General features: G+C 45.0%; 1 protein-coding gene across 1 annotated transcript in view; it reads right to left on the reverse strand.

The window, feature by feature from the left end:
* Positions 1–22,111, reverse strand: part of LOC309550447 (C4b-binding protein alpha chain-like) — a gene marked incomplete at its 3' end in the record, with an annotated part of 129,067 nt that extends 106,956 nt beyond the window's left edge. Inside the window, exons 1-2 of the mRNA XM_082250825.1 lie at positions 22,029–22,111; positions 1,924–2,106 (exon numbers count right to left, since the gene is read on the reverse strand). Of these exons, the coding sequence (XP_082106951.1) occupies positions 1,924–2,106; positions 22,029–22,062 (217 nt within the window). The 5' untranslated portion in view covers positions 22,063–22,111. The remainder of the gene's footprint in view (positions 1–1,923; positions 2,107–22,028) is intronic.
* Positions 22,112–23,915: the final 1,804 nt, after the last annotated feature.

Below are 23,915 nucleotides of genomic sequence, written 5' to 3' on the forward strand. Positions count from 1 at the left end.
AAAAAAAAAAAAAAAGGGTCAAGGGAGATTCTGATTGGTCAGCAGGCTCTTGTGGCTGTATTGACCAGTCACCACTTACCATTGCCTGCATTATGATATCCGCATATAAACATTTGCACCCCCGGAGCTTTAAGTCTATGGCACAGATACAACCCATTAGAGAACCATTTATTCCACACTACATATGAATGGTACAGTCTTGTTGTCCATCACCAGTGCTGTGTATAGAATCAATGGCTTCTGTAAGGGAGGGTTAGAGGACTCAGACTCAGTGAGTAATGTATATGGAGAAGACATGGCCACTGTATTATGTGCAATTTGTATGGTATATTGTGGGTACTACACAGTGTGCAGTCACTGGAGAAAGACCTATCTGTGTGTACTGGAGGTGGGATCTCACTGGAGAAAGACCTATCTGTGTGTGCTGGAGGTGGGATCTCACTGGAGAAAGACCTATCTGTGTGTGCTGGAGGTGGGATCTCACTGGAGGAGACCAATGTGTGTGTGCTGGAGGTGGGATCTCACTGGTGAAAGACCTATCTGTGTGTGCTGGAGGTGGGATCTCACTGGAGAAAGACCTATCTGTGTGTGCTGGAGGTGGGATCTCACTGGAAGAGACCAATGTGTGTGTGCTGGAGGTGGGATCTCACTGGTGAAAGACCTATCTGTGTGTGCTGGAGGTGGGATCTCACTGGAGAAAGACCTATCTGTGTGTGCTGGAGGTGGGATCTCACTGGAGGAGACCAATGTGTGTGTGCTGGAGGTGGGATCTCACTGGTGAAAGACCTATCTGTGTGTGCTGGAGGTGGGATCTCACTGGTGAAAGACCTATCTGTGTGTGCTGGAGGTGGGATCTCACTGGTGAAAGACCTATCTGTGTGTGCTGGAGGTGGGATCTCACTGGTGAAAGACCTATCTGTGTGTGCTGGAGGTGGGATCTCACTGGTGAAAGACCTATCTGTGTGTGCTGGAGGTGGGATCTCACTGGTGAAAGACCTATCTGTGTGTGCTGGAGGTGGGATCTCACTGGAGGAGACCAATGTGTGTGCTGGAGGTGGGATCTCATTGGAGAAGACCAATGGAGATGAGATCTCACTGGGGAAAGACTAATGCATGTGCTAGTGGTGGGATCTCACTGGGGAAATACCAATAAGTGTTCTGGAGGGGAGATCTCACTGGAGAAGACCAATGTGTGTGCTGGAGGTGGGATCTCACTGAGGAAAGCCCAATGCATGTACTGGAGGTGGCATCTCCCTGGGGACATACCAATGTGTGTGCTGGAGGTGGGATCTCACTGGGGAAATACCAATGTGTGTGTCAGGGTCTGGATATGAACCTAGGACCTCTGAAATGTTTGGCTGTAGCAGGTTTGGTTCAGAGGCTGTTTTGTTCTCCTGCATGACAAACCACTAGAAGTGAAGATAAGGACAGAGCTTGTCCTGGTTTAAAACATCCAATAGGGAAAGGAACTCCTAAAAGTCACACATTACAGCAGAACAATGTGAGGAGGTAATGATAGCCTTAGCCCGGGCTCCAACCAGGCCACTACTCTGACGCGTTTTACTCTACCCCCAGAGCCTAATCTCGGAAACCCCCATGATTTAGCTCCGGGGAGGAGTGGACCACGTTAGGGGCATGGCCTGGTTGGAGCCCGGGTTGAGACTGTCATAAGCCTCCTCACATGGTTTTGCTGTGATGTGCCATTTTTAGGATTTCCTTTCCTTATTGGCATTTTTGGTGTTGTATTCAGCACATCAGCATTTTGTTATCAAAGTCGATATACATCTCTAAAATGTGGAAAGGTTCACCAACACAGAGGAGTGTACAGATATTTGGCCTTTATTAGATAGCCTCTGCTGTATAAAGATAATGTATGGGAATACTATGAAACAATTGGAAATGAAAGGCATGAATTGTACTCACATTTACATCGATCAATGGAAGGATTCCACTCCCAGAAGGTGCCAGGGTTGTCACATCTTGTTGTGTTGGTTGGGGTGTAATATCCATCTATACACTGTACTGTTATCTCTTCTCCCTTAGAATAATATTCCTTGTATTCAGAGATGCGCTCCCTGCCTGTTAAAACTGGACGTCTACATTGTTCTGTGGAAGAAATCAAATCTTTATATTTAAATAATAAATATGTACATGAACTGTATCTAAAATTGGTCTGACTACTAAAACCAGTCCATAGAAAACCCCCATCAGAGCCAATGGCATGAAAAGTAGCAATATTTTCCTGTAATAACATTCAATGTTTCCAGACTGAATAAGCTAAAAGAATTAAAATGTATCCAAAAACAAAAACAAAGATGATATATATTGCAGTTTACCAGTCCTTAGATGTGTTGCCTGCATTAATTTTCTTTTTTGAGGCTAAGAAGATTTTCTGCAAGTACAGAGAATACCTGTTGATCCTGCCAGAAATACAGTATCCTTGTCACTGAACTGATATGTTGCACCCTCCTAGTTAGTACAGGTAGATAGGTACATTTAGTTTAGCTCCTCTGTAATCAATGGAATAGGGGCTGATTGTTCTGGCTTGCTCAGTGTCTCACAGGCTACTGCTCTGATTACTTCCCCCTGTATTATAAGTATAGTGGGAAGAAGAACAGAGGTACGCCCAGTAAGTGGCTGGAGAGCCCATAAAAAGTCTGAGGCCTGAGGGACAGAGAGTTCCTTGGTCCAGTCCTACTGGAGACAGAGGAATAACTAGAACCTTCTGGGCCCCGGGGCAAGAAACCATGAAGGGCATTTCCCTCTGAGCCTGGGGTCCTTTACTAATATTGGGGGCCCTTTATTATGGACCCGCAGTAGGACCCTTTCACATTTTTGGCAGTGGGCTTCCTTCTTGCCATCTTGGGGCCACCCACAGTGGGCCCAGTCATACGTGTTCGGCCACTGGTGTCAGTGGAACTGTGAATGGGGTCAGTCAGTAGGACAGTGGAAGGTATTAGTGTGGCAGGTGGACTTTGTCAGTAGGGCAGTGGATGGGGTCAGTATGGCAGTGGACTTGGTCATTAATGCAGTGGACAGTGTTGGTATGTTAGTGGACTTTGTCAGTAGGGCAGTGGACAGGGTCAGTATGGCAATGGACGAGGTCAGTAATGCAGTGGACGGTGTTAGTATGGCAGTAGGCTTTGTCAGTAGAGCAGTGTATGGGGTCAGTATAGCAGTGGACTTTGTCAGTAGAGCAGTGTATGGGGTCAGTATAGCAGTGGACTTTGTCAGTAGAGCAGTGTATGGGGTCAGTATAGCAGTGGACTTTGTCAGTAGAGCAGTGTATGGGGTCAGTAGAGCAGTGGATGGGGTCAGTATGGCAATGGACTTTGTCAGTAGGGCAGTGTATGGGGTCAGTAGAGCAGTGGATGGGGTCAGTATGGCAATGGACTTTGTCAGTAGGGCAGTGGACAGGGTCAGTATGGCAGAGGACGGGGTCAGTTTTTGTTATTTTATTATTTATTATTTTCAACCATTTTATTATTATTATTATTTTTTTACAATTGTATTTTTTGTTATTTTTTATGAGCCCCACAGCCCTCAATCTCCATTTCTAAAGACAGAACATCACAGAATGATTGGACAGGAATAGCTCTGTAGAGAGCTTCCTGTTCATTCATAAACTGAGGCATAGTAAACACAGTTAACTATGCTTCAGCTATGAATGGACACTGGAGTGATCAGTACCAATCACTGACTCTGTTCATTCAGAAAAGGAAGAGGTCGGTGAATGACATATTTACCAGCCCCTTTCCTGCTCTCCACCTTGACACATCCCACACAGAAGTCAATAGAAGAGGGACTGGGGGGGGAGGGGCAGGGGAGCCCACAGAGGAACCAATGTGCTCCATCTTCCTTCTGCAGCCACTGAATGCCTATGGGAGGAAGAAGAGGAGAAGGCTTTCAGCGGCTGTAGGTGGAAGATGGGGGGCATCAGTTTCCCTGTATGCTGCCCCACCCACCCCTTCTATCCAGGAGCCACTTGGGCCCCCTGGAGCATGGGGCAGCATTGCAATTATGACCTCTGTGACCCCTGTAGTTATGCCCCTGGCTGGAGTAGACCCCTGTGCAGTGGCTCTGCCCCTATGGCAGGATTACTAGGGGTGCCATCTAGAAGACATTGAGGTCCCAGCAGAAGCTTTAGCTTTAGCTATTCACCTAGTCTAGTCCTGAATTTGTTTTGGTCTGGAGAATGTCACTGGAGGGTACCAGGACGTAGTTGAGGAAAAGGTGTCCAGCTGTACTATGGTATGAGCCTGTATCTCCCTCGCTGGGGACTGCTTGGTGGATATCAGAAAGAGGCAACCAATGATCCTGTAGTCATGTGAGTAGATGATCCTGATGCTGGAAGTTAGTGACTGTGTGCAGCTTTGGTCTCGCCAGAAAGTCCTAGTCCCCTATCAGACAGAAGAGGAGTCCTCAAACTGTTCAGTTCACCAGTCTGGGGTATCCTATACTCCTTTCACCCCATGAAAGTTCATCATTACAATAAAACCCTAAAAGGACACCCCTTGACAGTCTCTTTGAGCCAGTGGAAGAGTGAAGAACATGCTTTGCGCCTGGCCGTGTGTGCACTAACTGGGGAAAGGAGTCAGTTCACCAGCGGCTCCTGAGGGGGTGCGCTAAAGCTATATCAATCAGAGTTATCAGCTTCTCCAGCTATACTCTGTGAGTTAAAAAGCACACCCCAATATGCTATGAGTACAGTGAGCGTACACCGCCACCCTGGGCAGTGGCGGCTGGTGCACAAAATTTTTTTTTTGGGGGGGGGGGGGCGCAAACAGAAAAAATCGAATAGGTATTGCTTTGCGGCAAAAAATTGCATGACTTTGAGGTCACAAAAGTGTGAAAGGGGCCTTCAGTGATTAAAGTATAGTGTGCCCCCTTCCAACAGAGTTACTACAGCGTGCCCCCATCAATGCAGAGTTACCTCAGCATGCCACCATCAATGCAGAGTTACTACAGCGTGCCCCCATCAATGCAGAGTTATAACATCATGCCACCATCAATGTAGAGGATCTACAGCATGCCCCCATCAATGCATAGTTACCACAGCATGCCATCATAAATGCAGATTTACCACAGCGTGCCACCATCAATGCAGATTTACCACAGCGTGCCACCATTCAATGCAGTGACCGGCATGCCGTGCCCCCTTCAATGCCAGCTTGCCTGCCCCCATCAATGCAGTGACCAGCTTGCTGTGCCCCCTTCAATGCTAGATTGCCTGCCCCCATCAATGCAGAGACCAGCGTCCGTGCCCCCTTCAATGCAGTGTGGGCCCCCCCCCCCAGACGAGAAGCAGCCCAGCGGCGACGGCTTCTGTCTTCTGTCCCGGCGGGCGGTTTCTCTTCACTCGGCGGCGGCTTCTGTCTTCTGTCCCGGCGGGCGGCTTCTCCTCACTCGGCGACGGCTTCTGTCCCGGCTGGCGGCTTCTCCTCACTCGGCGACGGCTTCTGTCTTCTGTCCCGGCAGGCTGCTTCTCCTCTCTCGGCGACGGCTTCGACGGGCGGCTTCTTCTCACTCCGGCGGTGCGTCTTCTCGAGTCCGACTCCCGCTCCCGCCTCCTCCTTGGCCAATGGCATGGGGTTTGCCATGCGGCCAATCAGGAAGCCGGTATTAGACCGGCTTCCTGATTGGCCAGGAGGAGGATCGGTGTGACAATAGCGAATTTTCATTCGCTATTGTCACACAATGGGTGGGCTCTGGGCGCACTGCTCGGCGCCCCGGGACCACCCTTTGCATCACCCTATTAGAGCCTCTGGCTCTAATCAGGTGATTGAAAAAAAAAAACCCCATTAAGCTCCATGCGTCCGGCGCCCTGCATGTAGATTAAGGGGCCGGACGCATGGAAGGGGGGGGGCGGCGCCCCTGCGCCCTCAATAGACCGGCCGCCTCTGACCCTGGGGCAGGAAGTGTGTTACTGGCAGGATCATCAGGTGGCAATAAACTAGAAAAAGAAAACTTCAGCAGCCACCGTATCTAAGGACCAATCAGCTGCAATATATAACATTTTGTTCTTGGGTTTAGATACAGTATGTTGGCTTCCAATAACATGGTTATTATTTGAATGGCCCATATTTCCTAAATCTCCCGGCATGCCCAGAACAATGTCAGAACAATGGGTTGTTGGGACACTTGGGACCGTGACCATCACAGGCCTGGTGGTCAAGTTCCCTTCAGCTCCTCCAACCTTGTAGAGAGTTAACCCCATGCTGATTACTCAGAGTAAATATTCTGCAATTGGGGAGCAGGTACGGACATGTAAGCGACTGGCCTTCTTCCGGGGTTTTGGTTTTTTTGGTGATTGGAGACAGCATGAGTTTAGCAGCAGATTTCAGCCAATTATTTTGGCCTAAACCTGCTGATCGGCTGTGTCCAATCGCAGTACAGAATTCCGTCTTTACAAACACGCAGAACTCTGTGTACAGGGAACAGCGATCTGGCTGTTTCTTCTCCCTGAAAAGCAGGGAGGGAAAAAAAAACAGCCAGATCAGAAAGTAAAAGCAGCACAAATTACATTTGTTGGGCACATGATTAACCCCTTGATTTTCCCCTAGACATTTATCCCTTCCCAGCCAGTGTCATTAGTACAGTGACAGTGCATATTATTAGCACTAATTAGTATTAGTGTCACTTACTAACCCTCCCAGCCAGTGTCAGTTTGCGCCAAATTTCCTGCCACCCTTTCACAGTCCCACTTTAAGTGACTGATCACCTAAATTACAGTATAGTATCTACAGCTGTGTAAATTCCAGTATATACAGTATCTCACAAAAGTGAGTACACCCCTCACATTGTTGTAAATATTTGACTCTGCTTTTCATGTGACAACACTGAAGAAATGACACTTTGCTACAATGTAAAGTAGTGAGTGTACAGCTTGTATAACAGTGTAAATTTGCTGTCCCCTCAAAATAACTCAACACACAGCCATTAATGTCTAAACCACTGGCAACAAAAGTGAGTACACCCCTAAGAGAAAATTTCAAAATTGGGCCCAATTAGCCATTTTGCCTCCCCGGTGTCATGTGACTTGTTAGTGTTGCAAGGTCTCAGGTGTGAATGGAGAACAGATGTGTTAAGTTTGGTGTTATCGCTCTCACTCTCTCATACTGGTCATTGGAGGTTCAACATGGCGCCTCATGGCAAAGAACTCTGAGGATCTGAAAAAAAGAATTGTTGGTCTACATAAAGATGGCCTAGGCTGTAAGAAGATTGCCAAGACCCTGAAACTGAGCTTCAACACGGTGGCCAAGACCATACAGTGGTTTAACAGGACAGGTTCCACTCAGAACAGGCCTCGCCATGGTTGATCAAAGAAGTTGAGTGCACATGCTCAGCGTCATATCCAGCAGTTGTGTTTGGAAAATAGACGTATGAGTGCTGCCAGTGTTGCTGCAATTGTTAAAGAGGTGGGGGGTCAGCCTGTCAGTGCTCAGACCATACGCAGCACACTGCATCAAATTGGTCTGCATGGCTGTCATCTCATCTAAAGATGATGCACAAGAAAGCCTGCAAACAGTTTGCAGAAGAAGAGCAGACTAAGGAGATGGATTACTGAAACCATGCCCTGTGGTCTGATGAGACCAAGAAAAACGTATTTGGTTCAGATAGTGTCAAGCGTGTGTCGCGGCAACGAGGTGGGGAGTGCAAAGACAAGTGTATCCTGCCTACACTCAAGCATGGTGGTGGGAGTGTCATGGTCTGGGGCTACATGAGTGCCCCTGGCACTGGGGAGCTACAGTTCATTGAGGGAACCATGAATGCCAACATGTACTGTGACATACTGAAGCAGAGCATGATCCCCTCCATTTGGAGACTGGGCCGCAGGGCAGTATTCCAACATGATAACAACCCCAAATACACGACCAAGACGACCACTGCCTTGCTAAAGAAGCTGAGGGTAAAGGTGATGGACTGGCCAAGCATGTCTCCAGACCTAAACCCTATTGAGCATCTGTGGGGCCTCCTCAAATGGAAGGTGGGGAAGCACAAGGTCTCTAACATCCAAGACACACTTGTCTTTGCACTCCCCACCTCGTTGCCGCAACACATGCTTGACACCATCTGAACCAAACAAGTTTTTCTTGGTCTCATCAGATCACAGGACATGGTTCCAGTAATCCATGTCCTTAGTCTGCTTGTCTTCAGCAAACTGTTTGCGGGCTTTCTTGTGCATCATCTTTAGAAGAGGCTTCCTTCTGGGATGACAGCCATGCAGACCAGAGCACTGACAGGCTGAGCCCCCACCTCTTTCTGTTTCAGGTGTTTTATTAAATAATGCAAGTGAGTAACAATGTTTGACATACAGAATAATGCGGAGTAGCGTAAACAAAGCTTGGTAACATAGCACAACCAACAACTGGAACTACTAGTAAAAAGTGTGAGGGCTGGTAGACAAGGGGCGGTAAGTAGGACCCCCCACCTCTTTAACCCTTGCAGCACTCATACGTCTATTTTCCAAACACAACTGCTGGATATGACGTTGAGCACGTACACTCAACTCCTTTGGTCAACCATGGCGAGGCCTGTTCTGAGTGGAACCAGTTCTGTTAAACCGCTATATGGTCTTGGCCACCGTGTTGAAGCTCAGTTTCAGGGTCTTGGCAATCTTCTTATATCCTATGCCATCTTTCTGTATGGCAACAATTCTTTTTTTCAGATCCTCAGAGAGTTCTTTGCCATGAGGCGCCATGTTGAACCTCCAATGACCAGTATGATAGAATGAGAGCGATAACACCAAACTTAACACTCCTGCTCTCCATTCACACCTGAGACCTTGCAACAGTAACAAGTCACATGACACCGGGGAGGGAAAATGGCTGATTGTGCCCAATTTTGAAATTTTCACTTAGGGGTGTACTCACTTTTGTTGCCAGTGGTTTAGACATTAATGGCTGTGTGTTGAGTTATTTTGAGGGGACAGCAAATTTACACTGTTATACAAGCTGTACACTCACTACTTTACATTGTAGCAAAGTGTCATTTCTTCAGTGTTGTCACATGAAAAGATAGAATAAAATATTTGCAAAAATGTGAAGGGTGTACTCACTTTTGTGAGATATTGTATACCATGGTTTTTAGACGATATAACTTTCACACACATCAATTAACCACTTTACCACTAGAGGATTTTGCTGTCTTACGTCTGGGCCACTTTTTGCGATTCGGCACTGTGCGACTTTAACTGACAATTGCGCGGTCGTGCGACGCCGTAACCAAACAAAATTTACGTCCTTTTTTTCCCACAAACAGAGCTTTCTTTTGGTGGTATTTGATCACCTGTGCAATTTTTACTTTTTGCGCTATAAACAAAAAAAAAGAGCGTTTATTTTGAAAAAATAACAATATTTTTAACATTTTTTTATATGAAATTCCCCCCAAAAAATGTAAAAATCAAAACTTTTTTAAATTTTTGGCCAATTTGTTTTCTGCTACCTATGTTTGGTAAAAAAAAAATCACAATAAGTGTATTTTGATTGGTTTGCGCAAAAGTTATTGCGTTTACTAACTAAGGGAAAGATTTTTGTAATTTTTGGTGTTTTGTTTTTTTAACGAGTAATGGCGGCGATCTGCAATTTTTTTTGCAGGACTGCGACATTGCGGCGGACAGATCGGACCCTTGACTGACATTTTTGACACTTTTGGGGTTACCAGTGACATTACTGCAGTAATCAGTGCTATATATATGCACTGTTACTGTAAAAATGACACTGGCAGGGAAGGGGTTAATTTTATTGGAGAGGGAGGGGTTAATGTATGCCTGGTGCTTACTGACGTGTGGGGGGGGGAGGTGACTGAGTGAGTCAGGGACAGATCGGCTGAACCCTGCAATCTGTCACTCCCTGTCACTTAGGAGATCCGCCCGCTTTGTTTATACAGGTGGGCGGATCTCCAAACTCGATTCCCCGACGATCGGGGAAGGGCAGCGGCGAGCGCAGCCTACAGGGGGAGGAGTCTAGCGACGTAGTACTACGTCGCTAGACGATAACGAGCCACGTTGCTGCAGTAGCAGCAACGTGAGCAGACGTTATGTGGTTAATATACACTTATTGGGTTTTTTTTTTTTTTAACCAAAGACATGTAACAGAATACATTTTGGCCTAAATATATGAAAAAATTTGATTTTAAAAAATGTTTTATAACAGAAGGTACATTTTTTTTCTGTAAATTCTCCGTTGTTTTTTCATTTATTTTTTAAAATATAAAAAACCCAGTGGTAAAGCTCTATTCATGTGAAATAAATTATATAAATTTCATTTGAGTACAGCGTTGCATGACCACGCATCTGCCAGTGAAAATATCCCAGTGCTGAATAGCAAAAAATGGTCCGGTCATATAGGGGGTAAAACCTTCCGGAGGTCAAGTGGTTAATAAACAGGAGCGTGTGAAAAGTATGTGATGGAAGAAATAAGAGAGACTCTGAGAGATAAATCTTTCACTAAGTCAGCAAAACTTTCCAGGCTGTTCATCAGAACACAATCCCATCATTTTTCTATCGTAGATTAGTTGGAGTCGGACAGTTCTAGGTGCAAACCATGGACTTGGTTCTATCAGACTTGCCTTCCAGCAGGCACAGTTTTGTTATCTTCAGCTATTTCCCTCATTGTCACCGACTTTGCTAACACTGCAGAATGAAGAATGAATCAGGAACAGGGAAACGGCCACATTGTTGTTTCCTGCTTTACTGATAGGACACGGAGATTCTCAAATATGTATAGTAAGGGCCATGAATGTCCAAGAGGGAAAGTATAGTAAGGGCCATGAATGTCCAAGAGGGAAAGTATAGTAAGGGCCATGAATGTCCAAGAGGGAAAGTATAGTAAGGGCCATGAATGTCCAAGAGGGAAAGTATAGTAAGGGCCATGAATGTCCAAGAGGGAAAGTATAGTAAGGGCCATGAATGTCCAAGAGGGAAAGTATAGTAAGGGCCATGAATGTCCAAGACGTTCACTCCAATTCATGAGTGCCATTGAGCAAGAGCTTTTTTTGAAAGCAGTACTAAGTACTTGGAAATTTATATCCAGTTTTACTAACGCATGCCATCGTTTCAATACTGTGTTCAGGTATTAAGATTTGTTCACAAAGGGGTAAAGGACCCATTCACACATACACTGTATTACCAAAAGTATTGAGACGCCTGCCTTTACACACACATGAACGTTAATGGCATCCCAGTCTTAGTCCGTAGGGTTCAATATTGAGTTGGCCCACCCTTTGCAGCTATAATAGCTTCAACTCTTCTGGGAAGGCTGTCCACAAGGTTTAGGAGTGTGTCTATGGGAAGGTTTGACTATTCTTCTAGAAGCACATTTGTGAGGTCAGGCACTAATGTTGGATGAGAAGACCTGGCTCAAAGTCTTAGCTCTAATTCATCCCAAAGGTGTTCTATCAGGTTGAGGTGAGGACTCTGTGCAGGTCAGTCAAGTTCCTCCACTCCAAACTCGCTCATCCATGTCTTTATGGACCTTGATTTGTGCACTGGTGCGCAGTCATGTTGGAACAGGAAGGGGCCATCCCCGAACTGTTGCCACAAAGTTGGGATTCTATCAGGTTGAGGTCAGGTTCCTTCACCCAAAACTCGCTCACTCATGTCTTTATGGACCTTGCTATGTACACTGGTGCGCAGTCATATTGGAACAGGAAGGGGCCATCCCCGAACTGTTGCCACAAAGTTGGGAGTCTATTGGGTTGAGGTCAGGTTCCTCCACCCCAAACTCGCTCACCCATGTCTTTATGGGCCTTGCTCTGTGCACTGGTCCAAATTATTTGGTGGAGGGGGGATTATGGTGTGGGGTTGTTCTTCAAGGGTTGGGCTTGACTCCTTAGTTCCAGTGAAGGGAATCCTAAAGGTGTCAGCATACCAAGACATTTTGGACAATTTCATGTTCCCAACTTTGTGGGAACAGTTTGGGGATGGCCCCTCCCTGTTCCAACATGACTGCGCACCAGTGCACAAAGCAAGGTCCATAAAGACATGGATGAGCAAGTTTGGGGTGGTGGAACTTGACTGGCTTGGAAAATTCCTGACCTCAACCCGACAGACAACCTTTGGGATGAATTAGAGCCGAGACTGCGAGCCAGGCCTTCTCACCCAACATCAGTGCCTGACCTCACAAATCACTTCTGGAAGCATGGTCAAACATTCCCATAGACACACTCTTAAACTTTGTGGACAGCCTTTCCAGAAGACTTGAAGTTGTTATAGCTGCAAAGAGTGAGCCAATTTGATATTGAACCCTATGGACTAAGACTGGGATGCCATTAAAGTTCATGGATGTGTAAAGCCTGGCGTCCCAATACTTTTGGTAATATAGTGTAGATTGGTGACCTGCTTGTGGGGAATTGCAGCGTGGTGCAGTGGCAGTAAAGACACAGAATCCTTCCATGTAGATAAAGTCAGTGTCACAAGTTAGCCTATAGTTTTGTCTGTATATTCTTACCTCCTTGCTGCAGTGCTTCTGTCTTGCCTCCCTTCACATGTGGTGTTTGGGCTTCTCTGTTCTCCTATGGGCGTCACCTGCTCCACTGTGGGTTATATCCTGTTCCTGTCAATTACTTCCTGAGTCACCTCCCTGTATGCTTCCCTATATATACACATGCTCAGTGCACTGCTCCTTGCTTGAGCAACATCGCTGTTCTCTGAGCTCCCTTCCCGGTAACCTTGGCTATTGTATCTGATCTCCTGTGTACTGACCCGGCTTCATTTCTCCGTCTATATGTGCTGCTGCCGTCTCCGTCTACGTCTGCTGCCTGTCCTGACCTCGGCTTGTCTCTTGGATATCCTTGTAGTCTCCTGTTTACTCTGCACGCGCCAGCGGTCTCCACATCTTCAGCTGGGCCTACCTGGGGGCCGCGACCTGGTTCAAGTCTGCTGCAAGTCCATCCCCACCACCAGGGGCCCTGGTGAAGAAGCATGCTGGGACTTAGACTCTGCGCCCTGGGGAATTCTGAGCTGGGGATCTATAAGGGCTCACTACCACAGACCCGTTGACAGTCAGCAACCAGGTGAGATTGGTTCCTGGCTTTATCTACATGGAAGGACTCCTGTGTTGTGGGGTGGAGACCACAAGTCAGACAAGGTGATTGGAAACAGAGAGCTCTTGCTGGCCCTGATTGCATGATTGGTTTGCAGTGCCATTATCTTGCATGTGAGTAAAGACACAGAGTCCGATTGCAATAAAACATTAAACTGGTATTGAAGAGAATGCCAAATAGGAACACCCAGCCTAGTAGGAGAACACTACCTGGGGAGAACATTCACATTTCAGTTCTAGGCAGAGGTGCAACGGGGAGAGATGCACCAACAGCGTCTGTTCAGAGGGTGAACTGCGATCTGGCTGGTCTGGTCCCAAAAAGGAGGCATCCTTAAGGATAGCAGTCCCTTTTCTGACCCTTCTCGTCAGAAACCTTTCCTTGCCACTAATCACTTTCCTTGTATGATAAGGTCCCTCTCTGTATGCTACCCACTGCGTGCCACAACACAGGAGCAGGGGCTTATAGACCGTGCTGACCCAAGATGGCCACCAGGAGTCACATGGATGAAGCATAGCCAACCGGAACGCTTCTCTATGACCCAGGAAACCACAGAGAAACCAGGTTTCCCTTAAATTCATCTCCAACTTTGGTAGCACTCATTCGAACACCCCTGCAGTGAAGCCAAGAGTCTGCACCTGCCTACATTCTTTTCTCTGCACTGGATCATGGCCAGTCACCGCTAGGGTGCCCAGAGAGAACAATTGTTTTCCACTCATACAAGAACATTGATGTGATGTGCAGTGCGGAAGAATACAGTAAGTTTAGAGGGTGCCACGCGTCACTGCGCTGCATCGCAATGTGCGGAGACAGGAATGAAGTCACTATATAAAATGTCAAAATCCCAACTCTCTGAAATGTGAAAGTTCTCCCTTGCAGTGGGGCTGCACCCTCACTGCAAGGGTTGAATGCTGATTTAGGTCCAGTGCAGTGGGCTTGTTAAAGTATATAAGCTTACCTGATCCTCCACGTTCTCAGCTGGCTCCATTGAGGGCCTCTGTGCTCACTCCCCCGCGGGTTTTCAACCCTGGGTATCCATCCTTTTTCAGAAGTGCTGGTGTAGGGGACCTGGTGACTTTGTTGAGTAAAGCCAACCATAGGCTGTTCGAATCTCGAACGGTTTGGCAGGGTCCAGACCAATTCAAACCATGTATGGGCAGGATGAATGTAAAGTTGGGTACAACCAGCCTGTCAGATTTTTCATGTGATTGTAGCCCCCTCCTAGGTAGGTGCTAGAGAGTGAGTATAGTTTTTGGCTCCTTCTGCCTATCAGAGGAGCAGCAGGTAAATCTATTTTGCACTCTGCTTAACCACTTTCCGACTATTTACGGCGGCGGTAAGCCCCTCACAGGCAAAGCGACATAGGGCTACGTCGCTAGCCTGTGAGGCTCTGGGGAGCAAGCGCGCACCGCCGGAGGCGCGCTCCCGCTTGGTCACAGACTCTCCTGCGCGTGTATGCCCGGCGGACCCGATGTCGGCGGGCACTCGCGATCGTCCGTTACACCGGAAGAAAGGCAGGCGGCTGATGTAAACAAAGCCGCCTGTCATTCTTCCCTGTGTAAAAATGGAGATCATACGGTTCTACTATGTAGGACCGTTGATCTCTGTTCTTACACCAGTAGCCACATCCAATCACAGTTAGAATCACGCCCCTAGGGACACACTTAACCCCTCCCTCTCAAAAAAAAGTTAACCCCTTCACTGCCAATGTCATTTTTACAGTAACAGTGCATATGTATAGCACTGATTACTGTAGTAATGTCACTGGTACCCCCAAAAGTGTCAAAAATGTCAGTCAATGGTCCGATCTGTTCGCCACAATGTCACAGTCCCGCAAAAAAAAAAAAAAATCGCAGATCGCCGCCATTACTCGTTAGAAAAAAAACAAAAATGACAAAAATCGTTCCCTTAGTTAGTAAACGTAATAACTTTTGCGCAAACCAATCAAAATATGCTTTTTGCGATTTTTTTTTTTACCACAAATATGTAGCATAAAACAAATTGGCCGAAAATGTTAAAACATTTTGATTTTTACATTTTTTTGGGGGGAATTTCATATAAAAAAAATGTGAAAAATATTGATATTTTTGCAAAATTGTCGCTCTTTTTTTGTTTATAGCGCATGATCAAAAAATCGCACAGGTGATCAAATACCACCAAAAGAAAGCTCTGTTTGTGGGAAAAGGACGTCAAATTCATTTGGGTACAGTGTTGCACGACCGCGCAATTGTCCGTTAAAATCCCGCAGTGCCGAATAGCAAAATAGGCCCTGGTCAGGAAGGGGGTAAAATCTTCCGGGGCTTAAGTGGTTAACAGGGAGCAGGATCTGTGAGTTATGTCTGCTCAATGTGCTCAGTGTGTGATTCATCTGGTCTGGGGAGTGTCCCCACTGGTCCAATGGGGAGGCACATTGGACAGTGGAGGAAACCTGGCCAATGAGTACACAGGCTTTGATACAGCCCCATGGATTGGCACAGACTGATAGTCTCGTTGCAATGTGGAGTGTGGTATAAAAGCCAGGAGCACATGTGATTGGGGTCTTTGGCTGGTGAGCAGAGTCCCGGAAAGAGGGCGGCGACTGCCTCCTCTTCTGCAGTGGTTGGTGTATGGTCACAGGCAGTCAGCCTGGTGAGCCAGAAGGCAGCAGCGGAGCCCAGAGGTCCAGGAGAGCTGACTGAAGGAGTTGAGGCACTGGAGAACCTGGAAAGCAGTATCGTGAGTACAGGGGATCGTGTCTAAGGGCCTGACCAGGAAGGGGCCACTCCGGAGTAGAGTAGTCAGAGGACGGGTGTCAGCTGGTGGATAGAAATGGGGTGCTAGGCGAGTACCCTGAAGATTAGTGCTTAAAGAACATTACCTCAGATTCATCTAGTGGCAGGAAGAAGCTGCGGCCTAGCCGCATTCTCAGATAGAAGTCTTTAGAATTGTGAATAGTTAAATTGTTGGAGTATCCCACTCATCTCTTCTCCCATCCCCATATAAAATAAAACAACAAAAAAAACAACCCCTAGACTGTTCATTGACTGAGCCAGAAAGTAAAGTGTTAAGATTCTGCATGCAGTTGCTATCGGTAACCCAGGGGACCCAAAAAGGTGAGAAATCCAGCCACCCTCAAGGGGCAGGGCTACACGATTTTAGCCTATAGCGGCTAGCAATAATCAGTGTGTTCTCCTGGCTGGGACAGCTCTCCCCCCCCACCTCTCCTCCAGGAGAACACAATAGCTGATTGTGTTGATGGGGGAATTGAGTGTCTTTGATTGGGGAGTTTTTTGTAATACCAACAGCAATTATTCAATGATTTCAATAAAGACATAGCTCAGAGACTAATCACCTCCCTTTCCGTCTGTTCTTAGAGCTGCTGTTAGTCCTCTATGGCCGTCACTGGCAAACTTTCCTGGTCTAAAATGGCGCCCGTTGAACGCCGTTGCGGCTCAGACGGGGGCGGTTCTTGCTTGTTTGTTTGTTGCATATAAGTGGTGGAGTCAGCACGCCGCCCGTGTCCCCAGGAAGACGTCAGCTGTGACGAAACACTTCGGGGTTGGCGTTCTGACGTCACTACGTGGAACCCGGAAGTCGGGCGACAGTGCATCTTGCCGGCTCTTTTTGTTTTTTACAGCGCTGATTTATTCTTCTAAATAACCCGCGGTGGAAGCCGTTCGTGTCCCATACTGCATGAGTAGTGCTTTGAAGGTTACGTTCATCTAAGTATTGATTCGCAACCTATCCGCATTGTGGTTGTCTATTATCTGGATCGATTGAGGATAAATTGAAAGGCACATTCTCTCGCAGTATCTGGTAAGCATATGGGCTTGTCTTTCGAAAACAGCTATGGTGGAGGATCTCACGTCTTTTCTCTACACTGATTCTTTATTCCTCATTTCCTATTGTTTGGGACTTCAATATATTTTTCTATTCTTTTTGTATTGTGCACCTGCACTTATTTTTGGCTTAGCTATATTCATTATAGCTGTGAACACTTTCAATTGGTGTGTGCACTGGACTATTTATTGTTGCACCCTTTTACTTATTTAATTTATCTCACTTGTATTTGTTTATATATTATGCACTTGTATACATTTGGTTGCATTATTTGAACACTTTTATAATCTTTCATTGACATATTTATTTATCATATTTAGCGCAGCTATATTATAATTTATGTATCTAGGTGTTTCCCACTTCTAGCTGCAGCTGTATACTTTCTATCTAAGTGTTTTAGCGCGGTTATTTTTTAATACAATCTCCTGTTATGCAAATTGGATGCGGAGGGGGAGGGACCCACATATAATTTGCATAAGTGTGAACCCGGCCTAAGAGTTAAATAATGGCAAATAAAATGCGGTAAAATAACGCGTGTAATAAATCAGTTGTGACAGTTCAATTCTCTAAGAATTTAGCGTTATACAACGAATGCGGTATTTTTTTCAATTGTTCGGTTACTACCGCATTTTCTCATGCGATAATTTACCGCACGTGTCGGTGGTTAAGGGTTGTTTAACCAACATCAGTTCTGGAAGGTTTACGCATTTTTTGCGATACGGCACTGCGTTACTTTAACTGACAATTGCGCGGTCGTGCGACGCTATACCTAAATAAAATTGATATCTTTTTTTTCCTACAAATAGAGCTTTCTTTTGGTTTTATTTGATCACCTGCATGGTTTTTATATGTTGTGCTATAAAGAAAAAAGCCCGACAATTTTCTTTTTTTTTTTACTTTCTACTATATAACATATCTAATAAAAACAAAAAAAAAAAAATCTAATTCCCTCATCAGTTTAGGCCAATATATATTCTGCTACATATTTATGGTAAAACAAAATCCCAATAATTTTTTATTTTTTTCCCATAATTTTTATTGTTTTCTGGATAATTTCTACAGGCAAAAAACTTTATTATACAGATATTTTGATTGGTTTGCACAAAAGTTATAGCGTCTACAAACTATGGGATATTTTTATTTATTTATTTTTATTTTTTTACTAGTAATGGAGGCGATCAGCGTTTTATAGTGGGACTGCGACATTGTGGTGGACAATCGGACACTAAATGACACCACTTTTTGGGAACCAGTGACACCAATACAGTGATCAGTGCTAAAAATCATCATGCGATGCTGTACCCAAAATAAAATTGATGTCCTTTTTTTCCCACAAATAGAGCTTTCTTTTGGTGGTGTTTGATAACCTCTGCGATTTTTATTTTTTGCACTATAAACAAAAAAAAGAGTGACAATTCTGAAAAAAAAAACAATATTTTTCACATTCTGCCATATAACATTCCCAATAAAAAAATATAAAAATGAAAGACCGATATTTTTGAAAGAAAAAAAAAAACTTTATTTTTTACTTTCTACTATATAACATATCAAATAATTTTTTTTTTTTTATTTAATCTAATTTCCCTTATTAATTTAGGCCAATAGATATTCTTCTACATATTTTTGTTAAAACAAAATCCCAATAAGTGTATTTTTTTTCCATCATTTGTATTGTTTCCTGGATAATTTCTACAAGCAAAAAAGTTATCATACAGATATTTTGATTGGTTTGCGCAAAAGTTATAGCGTCTACAGACTATGGGATATTTTTATTTATTTATTTTTATTTTTTTTACTAGTAATGGTGGCGATCAACCACTTATTCTCTGTCTGTCACAGAGAAGATCTGCCTGCTTTGTTTACACAAGCAGGCGGATCTTCTCACATTTTCCCCGACAATCAGGGAAGGGAGGCGGCGATCGCCACCTCTCCTCCTCCAGCCCGACTCCCGCTGTGTCTAAACACGCGCGCCGCCGAGACCACTAGGAGTCCAGCGACGTAGGTCTACGTCGCTGGACCCAAGGGAGCCGCTCTGCCGCAGTAGGATTACCGTGAGCAGTCGGCTAGTGGTTAAAAAAAATAAAAAAATTGTGAATAAAACATTTTTTTTTTAATATCCTAATTTTACAAAAAATTGTGATAAAAAAAAATTACAACATCAAAAAGCTTGCCATGCCTCTTAGTAAATACCATGAACAGTTTACTTTGGGGATATTTGTACTTTCCTGGAATTTCAGGGCCTCAAAAAATTCGATGTAAGTACTGTACATAAGGAATGATCGATGTTCAGATACTGTATATATCCCATAGATTGTAGATGCTATAACTTGCACAGACTAAACATAATATATACTAATTTGAGTTATTCTTTACCAAAAGAAATGGAGCAGAATACATTTTGGCCTAAACGTATGAAGAAAGATTATTTATTTGCTAAATTTTATAACAGCAACAAAGAAAAACTTGTTTTTTTTTTATTTTTTTTATTTATTTAGCAAAAAACAAAAAAAAAATCCAGCGGTGAATAAATATCACCAAAAGACAGCTCTGTTTGTGTGAAAAAAATACAAAATTTAAGTCTGTGACTCCTAAATAATGAAAGCATTGCTTAGATGTGGATTCCATGTACTTCAATGTAGGAGATGGACAGACTGCTACTGGGGTCTCCTGCTATTGTCTGTATAATAAGGTGTTCTGTGTTTATACTTAGAATAATGTGTAATGTACTTTGGGAGCTCGATGCCGGCAAGTCTGACCTGGAATGAGATCCCTGATTGTCCAGGTGGTTAATTGTGTCCCCTATTGGTCGCCTGCTAGCATTCTGTATACTTCACCTAGGCTGGTTTAAGTGCCAAGATACCGTATATACTCGAGTATAAGCCAACCCGAGTATAAGCCGAGACCCCTACTTTTACCACAAAAAGATGGGAAAAATCATTGACTCGAGTATAAGCCTAGGGTGAGAATGCAGGGCGGCAGGCATGGTACAGGAGAATGCAGGGTGACTGGCATGGTACAGGAGAATGCAGGGTGACTGGCATGGTGCAGGAGAATGCAGGGTGACTGGCATGGTGCAGGAGAATGCAGGGTGACTGGCATGGTACAGGAGAATGCAGGGTACTGGCATGGTGCAGGAGAATGCAGGGTGACTGGCATGGTACAGGAGAATGCAGGGTACTGGCATGGTGCAGGAGAATGCAGGGTACTGGCATGGTGCAGGAGAATGCAGGGTACTGGCATGGTGCCGGAGAATGCAGGGTGACTGGCATGGTGCCGGAGAATGCAGGGTGACTGGCATGGTGCAGGAGAATGCAGGGTACTGGCATGGTACAGGAGAATGCAGGGTACTGGCATGGTACAAGAGGATCCGGGGTTGTGGGCATACTACAGGAGATGCAGTGCTGTGGGCATGGTACATGTGGACCATGCCCGCAGCACTGCATCCCTTGTAGTGTGCCCGCAGCCCTGCATAATGGCAGGTAGTGAAGCTGTTTCACTTACCTGTTCCAGAGGCGCCTTCATTTTAAAAATGGCGCCGCCCGGCACCGACACATCATTGCGCACGCGCCGCCGCCGCTCGTATACTTTCGGCTATTCCCGGCCTCTCCCGAGCGGCGCTGGGAATAGCCGAAATTACACGAGCGGCGGCGGCGCGTGCGCGGTGACATGTATGCGACGGGCGGCGCCATTTTTAAACCTTAAACCCGTCGGAGCGGACAGGAAAACATTTTTTTTTTTCCTTGACTCGAGTATAAGCCGAGGGGGACGTTTTCAGCACAAAAAAATGTGCTGAAAAACTCGACTTATACTCGAGTATATACGGTAATTAGCATGTTAATTATATCATTGTCAGCTATAGTAGTTGCTATAGGGGGATTAGCCATGAGTCAGCCCTACCTTGTTATCTAAACCATTGTGTGATGTTTTGGGTAAATATTTGGGTGGTCACTGACATACTTCGAGTGTATAAAAAGTCTGTATTCTTGTTCAATAGAGAGTTCCAGATCTTATACAAGCTAAGTTCTTGGCTAGACTTGTATGTAGGGTGGCTGTAATATCTGAAATCTATGTTCAAGACTGAAGGAAGCCATATACTGACTGAAGCACGCAAGCACATTGTGGGTTGATTCCCTTACACTTATTTTCTATTCTCTTCTATTATTTCCTATTCTAATATTTTCTATTCAAATTCATTCTCCAATTCCTGAAGATGATTCTATTCTTTATAATTTTAATATATTCTATTGTCTTTCTATTCTTTTCTATTTTCTTATTTTCTATTCTATTATTTTGGATTCCAATGTTTTGGATTCTAGTCTAATCTATTCTATTCAAATTTTTTTATTTTATTTTATTCTATTCTAATAAATTTTAGTCTATTCTTTACTATTCTTTCATTTTTATTCTATTATTATTTTTCTTTTATTATTATTATTTTATTTTTATTCTGTTTTATTGTATTTTGTTTTATTGTATTTTTTTTTTTTTTAGAAAAACAATTTTTTAAATTCAATTTCGATTAGAATTTGTTTTTCTAATTCGAGCCAAACTCCGTCTGAATTTTGATTCATTATTTCAAATTTGTTTAAATTCATTACTATTGTAATTTGGCACTTGGGATACATCCGACTTTCCGAATAACGAAAAATTTGTCCGAATTGCGATTGGGGATGAATCGAACAGCACATGTCTACAGTCCACGTCCAGAGCATTGGGGACCATAGGATCGGGTAAGTAAAAATGCTTTTACTCTCTGCTGGACTAAACAAGCATTCAACCATTGAAATGTGGACACAACTGCACAGTAAGGAAGAATTTTTAGATTTTCCAGTATTGGGCACTAACAAAAATAAAAGAAAAAGGCTGGACCTCACACTGATGGCTGTCTGCATGGTAAAATGTGGCATTTTACCACACAGACTAGTGTGAACCAGTCCTAAGGTTTCTTCATAGAAGTATGACATTAACAAAGTGGACAGCTCCAACCTCTACCAATAAACTTATTTTGGCACATCAATGTGAGATGGTGGTATGGAGGCTCCTTCCCTGGTGAGCCCAGGATAACTCCCTTCCGCCATCTACCATAATATTCCATAATCACCGCTGACTAAAAAAAATATACAGAGAATCGGGTTCAGCCTGTGATAATATTAAATGTTGTATCTTACCTTGCCCTTCTGGATTTCTGGCGTCAGATGGCATCAGTTGGCAGAGGAGACAGATGGTGATCAGCAGATAAGACCACGGTGTAGACATGTGTTCAGTCTTATCTCTGCCTGTTCCGTACATCACACTCTGACAGAGGAAAGGAAAGGAAAAGTAAAGATCTGCTCAAACTTCTTACACCCAGAAACTCATCAAGTAGCATTGAGCGTCCTCTATGTAGACCAGATATACTTTGTATATTACACAATCCCTTCTTCTATCAAAATTGCCTCGGAATGTATTTTTTTTTTTAAATATGGCCACCGTTGTCTTCTCCCGTCCTCAGCACTTCCCCCAAACAAGGATTGCCAACCATCCATATTTTCACAGAGAGTTTAAAAAAAACCCAGATTTCTTCAGTCCATAAAAGTCTGCAGAGGGGAGAACCTGTCTATGAATATATGGTGGCTGGCAGCAACTGTCACTTCAGGCTGAATATCCGAAGCTCTCTCTCCCCATATCCACCCAGCAACATTTGCCCCTGAGTGACTAGATGGGTAGGATGGATAGGATTAGCAGAGGCTGGATTGGCTCCACCACTTGCCTTATTCCTGCTGTTACCACTAAGCCTTAAGCTGCACCCCCCACCACTCACCCTATCCCTGCTGTTACTGCCAAGCCTTGAGTTCCACCGCCACCTCCCACCCTATCCCTATTGTTACTGCTAAGCCTTAAGTTGCACCCTCATCCTGTTCCTGCTGTTACTGCCCATCCCCAATCCCCACCGTCCACACTATCCCTGCTGTTACCACCAAGCCTCAAGCTCCACCTCCACAACTCACCCTATCCTTGTTGTTACTGCCAAGCCTTAAGCTCCACCCCACCACTCACCCTATTCCTGCTGTTACTGTTAAGCCTCAAGCTCCACCCCCTTCTCCCACCCTATCCCTAGTGTGACTGCCAAGCCTTAGGCTGCACCCCCAACCTATTCCTGCTGTTAACACCAAGCCTCAAGCTCCACCTCCACAACTCAACCCTATCCCTGCTGTTACCACTAAGCCTTAAGCTCAACCCCCCACCTCCCACCCTATCTCTGTTGTTACCGCCAAGCCTTAAGCTGCACTCCCATCCTATTCCTGCTATTACTGCCCACCCCAAGCTCCACCCCCCCACTCACCATATCCTTGTTGTTACCACCAAGCCTGATGAACAACCCCACCCTATTCCTGTTGTTACTGCCCATCCCCAAGCACCACCCCCAACTCCCACCCTATCCCTGCTGTTGCCACAAAGCCTCAAGCCCCACTTCACACCCTATCTTTGCTGTTCCTGCCCAGCCCCAAGTTCCAAACTATAGTGTGCAGTGCCTTGCTACACTGCCTACAAAAGTGTTCCTGGTGTGGGTGGCAGATTTGAACAGAGATGGCGGGATAGATTCCTTAGCCTCAGGGAGACCAGACATAATAGGTGTGTGGAAATTCTGTACAGTGAACAATTCCCTTTCTACCCCCCACCCCTCTCCACCCTTCCCCTTACCAACCTGAACTTCTGGAAGACAAATTGAAGCAAAGAGGATGTGTTTTAGATGATCACAGAGGGGAAACGAGCTGTCATCCCATACACAGCTGCCTTCAATCAGTGACAGTCTGTCTTTACTACACCCAGTTTTATATTTGCAGATCAACGGTGTACTCTCCACCCACCTCTGTCCCTAAGAAGCCCTGTGACCTGGATCCCTTCCAAATCTCAGGGAATCAACTTCTACTACAATCCTTAGCAGGGTTCCAATAAAGAAGCTACCACCTCTGGAAGTGACTTCTGCCCATCTCTATACGCTGAGATTCCAATAAAGAACTATCTCTGCTCTCCGCCCTCTCTATCTCCCCAGTCCCCCCTCTTTCTCCACTCTC

This window comes from Pelophylax lessonae (assembly GCF_965119305.1).
Source record: "Pelophylax lessonae genome assembly, chromosome: 1".
Classification (NCBI taxonomy): Eukaryota; Metazoa; Chordata; class Amphibia; order Anura; family Ranidae; genus Pelophylax; species Pelophylax lessonae.